Source organism: Capsicum annuum, chromosome 12, assembly GCF_002878395.1.
Source record: "Capsicum annuum cultivar UCD-10X-F1 chromosome 12, UCD10Xv1.1, whole genome shotgun sequence".
Lineage (NCBI taxonomy): Eukaryota > Viridiplantae > Streptophyta > Magnoliopsida > Solanales > Solanaceae > Capsicum > Capsicum annuum.
The window spans coordinates 44747106-44754024 of NC_061122.1; the positions used below are offsets into that span (position 1 = coordinate 44747106).

General features: G+C 33.7%; 1 protein-coding gene across 1 annotated transcript; it reads right to left on the bottom strand.

Annotated features, from left to right (window-relative positions):
* Positions 1-4747: 4747 nt before the first annotated feature.
* Positions 4748-5242, bottom strand: LOC107849894. Its single transcript, XM_047401561.1, has one exon. The coding sequence runs from the start codon at positions 5240-5242 to the stop codon at positions 4748-4750; it is 495 nt and encodes a 164-aa protein (XP_047257517.1).
* Between the last annotated feature and the right edge of the window lie 1677 nt (positions 5243-6919).

A 6919-nucleotide genomic window follows, 5' to 3' on the forward strand; every position in this document is an offset into this window, starting at 1 on the left:
TTGAACATTTTTTTCACTTGAGTCCGATAATGGACTATTTTTGTTCAAGTTGCTTGATTTAAGTCGATTTGTTCTTTCCTCTAAGTAGGATTTATGTTACGAGTTAAAATCTTAAGAATCTATTATTTGATTATCTGATATTCAGTATTAATTGGTCAATTATTAATAGTAAGCTAATTGATTCCTTGTATAAACCAATATTAATTAAACTCTTATTTGTCTTTGATGCGTGTAAATCATGTGCGAGTTCATTGGACTCCAGATCGCCCACTGCATTACTCCTCTTAAATTAGGTCCCTCTTCATCAAAAAAGTTAACATGAAAGCTGTGGATTAGAGCTCAAACCACCAGCATGCAACAGTAGCAACTCAAAAGAGCAAGACATGGGCCTAATAGCCCCAACTTCAAACTCCTCTTATCTATGGTGTATTTTACCTTATATTTGTTTATTAACAAACATGTTGATGTTAACATTTTAATCTTGTTTTTTTTATCTAGTTGAATCCTTAAAGCCTCAAAAGGAAGTCATAATCAGTGATTCACAAATGGTTCTCCTTTACTTATTAATGATTAAACTTTCAAAGACTAGAATTAAATTCACACTATTATTGACACTAGATTAATAATGAGTCTATGCTTTCTTAAATTTACTTTCAAAATGTGGGAAACGAAGAGTTTTCTATCAAGATGTTGAATTTTTCTAACTTACGCACTATTAAGCAAAAATCACTTTTTGTTATAAATAAAATTATATAAAAGAAAGAAATAAAAACTAGAGAGAATTTTGTATTAATATTTCTTCTTATGATTTCTACATAAATGAAGGATATTTATAGCCAAGCTTGATAATATTCCACCCAAGAGGTGGAAGATATTGATTGGGCTAGATAAAGAGGTGGGTCATGTACCAATAATAAATAAACACAGAGGCAGCCATAAAAGCCGCCTCTCTGATTGCTTTTCTAACACTCCCCCTTAGATGTCTATGTGAAGAAAAAATTACTAAATACGTATTTGAGTGTTACCTCATTAAAAACCTTACCAGGAAAAATCCAGTAGGATAAAAACCTTGTTTAAGGAAAAAAGAGTACAGTGCGTATTCTTACTCCCCTTGATGAAGACCCCGATACAACTTATTCAGTCTTCGCATTCCAATCTTATGTACCATATTCTCAAAGGTTGAAGTTGGTAAAGATTTGGTGAATAAATCTGCCGGATTGTCACTGGAGCGGATCTGTTGTACATCAATATCACCATTCTTCTGAAGATCGTACATGAAGAATAACTTTGGTGAAATGTGCTTTGTTCTATCTCCCTTTATAAAACCTCTTTCTAATTGAGCTATACATGCTGCATTGTTTTTAAATATGACTGTAAGTACCTTGATATCAAGCGTCAGGCCACATCTCTCTTTGATGGAATGTACTACTAATCTCAGCCATATGCATTCTCTACTTTCTTCATGGATTACTATTATCTCAGTATGATTAGAAGAAGCAGTAACGATGGACTGCTTTGTCGATCGCCATGATATTGCAGTACCTCCATATGTAAACAAATAGCCTGTTTGAGATCGTGCTTTATGTGGGTCAGATAAATAACCTATATCTGCATAACCAACAAGATATGGACTAGCTTTGTTAGTATAAAACAGACCTATATCAATAGTCCCTTTTAGGTACCTCAATATATGCTTAACTCTGTTAGAGTGTCTTCACATAGGGAAAGAACTATACCTTTCTAGGAAATTAACAGAAAATGTTATATCCGGCCTTGTAGCATTTGCGAGGTACATAAGTGCACCAACAGCACTGAGATATTGTACTTCGGGACCAAGAATCTCTTCACCCTCTTCCAGAGGTCGAAAAGGATATTTACTCACTTTGAGTGATCAAACAACCATTGGAGTACTTAATGGATATGTTTTGTCCATGTAAAATCATTTCAAAACCTTCTGGGTATAAACAGTTTGGTGGATGAAGACTCCGCCTGCTAAATGTTCAATTTGCAGACCAAGACAAAGTTTTGTCTTTCCAAGATCTTTTATTTCAAATTCTTTCTTTATATATTCAATTGTCTTTCGGACCTCTTCTGAGGTCCCAATAAGGTTTATATCATCCACATAAATGGCGAGTATAACGAACCCTGACGTCGTTTTCTTAATGAAAATACAAGGACAAATAACATTATTTATGTGTTCTTCATTTTACAAGTACTCACTTAGGTGATTATACCACATACGCCCTGATTTTTTAGATCGTACAATGATCTTTGTAATCTGATTGAATATAATTGCCGAAATGTTGAACTATATGCTTCAGGCAATTTTAATCCTTCTGAAATTTTTATGTAAATATCGTTATCAAGTGAACCATAAAGGTAAGCTGTAACCATATCCATTAGATGAATTTCAAGATTTTCATGTACAGCTTGACAGATGAGTTATCGAAACATTATTGCATCCATAACAGGTATGTTTCTTCATAGTCGACACCGGATCTTTGAGAGAATCCTTGTGCAACAAGACGTGCCTTATATCTTACAATTTTATTTTTCTTATTTCTTTTACGTACAAAGACCCATTTATAGCCGACTGATTTTACACCATCTAGGGTTTGGACTATAGGTCCAAAAACCTCCCGTTTAGAAAGTGAGTTCAATTCAAATTGAATCGACCCTTGCCATTTCGGCCAATCTTTTCTTTGTTGACATTCTTCGACAGATAGAAGTTCAAAATCCTCATTGTCTTGCATAATGTTTAATGCAACATTATATGCAAAAATATTATCCACCATAATTTTCAATCAATCTAAATTTTCCTCATCATTAGTAGAACTTATTGAAAGTTCTTCATTCACTTGTGTCTCAGGTTCACTGATTTCTTCAGAAATATCAGGATTAATCAGATTTTGAGTCTCTTCAGGAGAATCTTTTATAATATTATCTTTCTCATTTTTCGCGCTTCTTTTTCTAGGATTTTTATCCTTTGAACCTAATGGCCTTCCACGCTTTAGGCGTGCTTGGAATTCAGAAGCTATGACATTGGAAGATGGTTCTTTTGGAACTTCAATTCGAACAGGCATGTTCGCTATAGGGATATATGACTTGGTTGTCCTTTTTAAATTAGTACATTCATCTGGCATTTGATTTGGTAATTTTTGTAAGTGAATGATCTTTTGGATCTCACTTTCATATTTGGGGGTATATGGATCAAAATGTGATAATGATGGAACTTTCTACGCAATTTCTCTTTTAAGTTCACGCCTTTCTCCCCCTAATTGCGAGATATTTGTTTCATCAAATTGACAATCAGTAAATCGAGCAGTAAATAAATCTTCCGTCAATGGTTCAAGGTGGAGAATTATAGAGGGTGACTCAAACCCAACATATATTCCTAACCTTCTCTGGGGGCCCATCTTAGTAAGGTGAGGTGGTGCAACTAGCACATATACAGTGCACCCAAAAATTTGTACATGAAAAATATTTGTCTCATGACCCAGAACCAACTGTAACGGGGAGTATTTATTATAATGAGTTGACTTGAGACAAACAAGTGATGTTGCATGTAAAATAGCATGACCCCAAATAGTAGTAGGCAATTTTATTTTCATAAGAAGTGGTCTTGCTATCAATTGTAGGCGCTTAATAAATGACTCAGCAAGGCTATTTTGAGTATGAACATGAGCAACAGGATGTTCAACTCTTATCCTAACTGGCATGCAATAATCATCAAAAGCTTGGGATGTAAATTCTCCAGCATTATCGAGGCGAATAACCTTAATAGGATAATCTGGGAATTGCACCCTTGATCGCATTATTTGTGTCAATAATTTCGCAAACACCAAGTTGTAAGATGACAAGAGGCACACATGTGACCATCTTGAAGATGCGTCTATCAGGACCATAAAATATCTAAATGTCCCACTAGGCCCCATGTATACGTTCTAGAAACTGAGGAGATTCAATGCTAACTTTTAGTAGCGATGGCCTAGTTATCAGTTTTCCTTGATAATAAACAACACATGAAAATTCATCCGGTGTAAGAATCTTTAGGTTCTTTAACGGATGCCCTTTTGAATTTTCAATGATTCATCTCATCATTATTGAGCCAGAATGGCCTATTCTATCATGCCAGAGCACAAATGTATTTATATCAGTAAACTTCTGGTTTATGATAGAGTGTGCTTCAACTATACTAATTTCAGCATATTATAAGCTGGAAGACAAAGTTGGTAATTTCTCCAAGATTTATTTTTGACCCGAGACATTCTTGGTAATGCCAAGATATTCGGCATTCATTTTATTTACTGTCTCAACATATACCCATTTCGACGGATATCTTTAAGACTCAATAATTTTCTTGGGGATTTAGAAGAGAACAATGTATCTTCTATAACTAATTTTGTCCCCTTTGTCAGAAATATAGTAGCTCTTACGGAGCTTTCAATTAATTTTGAATTACCAGAAATTGTTGTAACATTTGCTCTTCTTCTATGTAAGTAGGAAAAGTATTTTTCATCTTTAAGAATTGCATGTGTTGTCTTACTATCAATTACACAAATATCGTCACGATCGATTAGTGATCCAAATAAAATTTGAGGAGTATCCATATTCTTCAAAATAAAAATATAAACAAAATAAATATTATAACTAGCACATAACATATTTATACACACTATATTTATATATAAGATTAGTAAATGACAGAAAAGTAAATTAATTCATCTTTAACAGAAAATTAACATAATCAGATTATATTATTAGTATCACCTACAGGGTGATTTACTTGTTCTTCAGGAACTATAACAAAATCTGAAACATCCAAGTCCATGGGCTCAATATTATCTTCAAGGAGGAAGTTTGTTTCAATATCATTTTCTGCTTTCTTAAGGGACGCCTGATAAAGTTTTACCAGATGCTTAGGCGTACAACAAGTATGCGCCCAGTGTCTCTTTCCTCCACATCGATGACATTTATTATCAGAGTTCGACCTTGGGGATACTTCAGGAGCTCCTCCCTTCTTTTTGTACTGTTGGTGCTGAAGGTTATTATATATTGCAAGTCGATAACTTAGATTAAAATATCTTCCATGACCACGACCTCGACCACGACTGGGGTTAGAACTTCTTTCACGCCAAGTTGGGCAAAAATTTGCAGCATTCACTTTTTGGAATGGAGCAGGGCAAAAATTTACACCATTCACTTCTGGGAATGGAGCAGTACTAGGAGGGCCGACTTTCATTATTTTTTATTAAAATCTCATTATGTTGTTTAGCAATAAGAAGATGAGCAATTAATTCAAAATATTTTTTAAAACCCATTTCTCGGTACTGCTGCTGCAAGACCATACTCGAGGAGTGAAAAGTAGAAAATATTTTTTCTAACATATCATGATCTGTGATCTTTTTTCCGCATAAATCAAACAGTGATTTAATTCTAAACATTGCGGAATTATATTCAGTTATATTTTTAAAGTCCTGAAACCTCAAATAGGTCCATTCATTACGAGCTTGTGGGAGTATGGCCATCTTCAGGTGGTCATATCTTTCCTTTAAATTATTTCACAATATAAGGGGATCTTTAATCGTGAGGTACTCCATTTTTAACCCTTCGTCAAGATGATGAAGAAGAAATATCATGGCCTTGGCCTTTTCCTGATCTGATGTCTTATTTTTATTTTTAATGGTGTCTGCCAGAGCCATTGCATTTAAATGTATTTCTGCATCTAGTACCCATGACATATAAGTTTTACCAGATATATTTAGGGCACTAAATTCGCGTCTGAAAATATTAGCCATTATTTAAGAAAGTTAAATACTCACCTTTAAATACCTTCGAAAGAGTTTTGCAGAGACTCGTGCTGATAACGTGTTATAAATAAAATTATATAAAAGGAAGAAATAAAAACTAGAGAGAATTTTGTATTAATATTTCTTCTTATGATTTCTACATAAATGAAGGGCTATTTATAGCCAAGCTTGATACTATTCCACCCAAGAGGTGGCAGATTTTGATTGGGCTAGATAAAGTGGTGGGACCTATACCAATAATAAATAAAAACAGAGGCGGCCATAAAAACCGCCTCTCTGATTGCTTTTCTAACACTTTTGTCATATACAATATAGACATTGTTCATATAACTCTTACTAGTTTTCAATATGCACGCATGCTCACACACACATATAATATAAACCTTTCTTTTCCAAACAACATTGTTTTTTCCACAAAGTTTATATAAAAATTCGTGGGTCAACCGTATTTGCGGATTTTTCAAGGTGCGTAACAGCTTCCTCAAAAAATAACTTGAACCCTTACCCTTATTATCTGATTTTCAAAATAAAGAATTTTTAATACTTTTTTAAGATGATTTTCTAATTTCTTAAAAATTAGATGGCCGATCTTCTTCTATTCTATTTTAGCAAATAGCTAAGTTATGCAACGTTTTTAACTAGAATTTAAAAAATGAATTGTAATAGTGTGTCAATCTTAGTTTCTTTCACTTTGGTAGTCTCTTCATGGTAACTTCAAGTTTTTTTTAGAAATCTCCTTAGTTGTCTCATATGTTGGGATCTTATCATATTTCGATCCACTAACTATGCAGTAACACAAACTTATTACTCTAGCACCAGTTTCAATTACCTCTCTTGCTTCTTTGTAACTTCAAATATTTCGAGATCAGTGGTGTTGCTTGATTTCTTTCCTTTTTCTTTGAGTTCAAAAATTGATTTAGATCCTTTCTTTATTTCTATCCAAGCTTTAAAATATGTTGATTGAACAAAGATTCTAAAATTGTTCTTTCATTGAGAGTAGTTTTGTCCATTGAAGTATGGGATCATGTTGGAAGAATGGTCATCTTGGAATATTTCTCCTAAAATCTGACAGTTTGTCATTTCATATTTTCTCATGTGTGGTATGCAAT

Excerpts from the sequence above, each read along its gene's own strand:
- LOC107849894 (XM_047401561.1), bottom strand. The coding sequence starts at position 5,242 with ATGAAAGTCGGCCCTCCTAGTACTGCTCCATTCCCAGAAGTGAATGGT.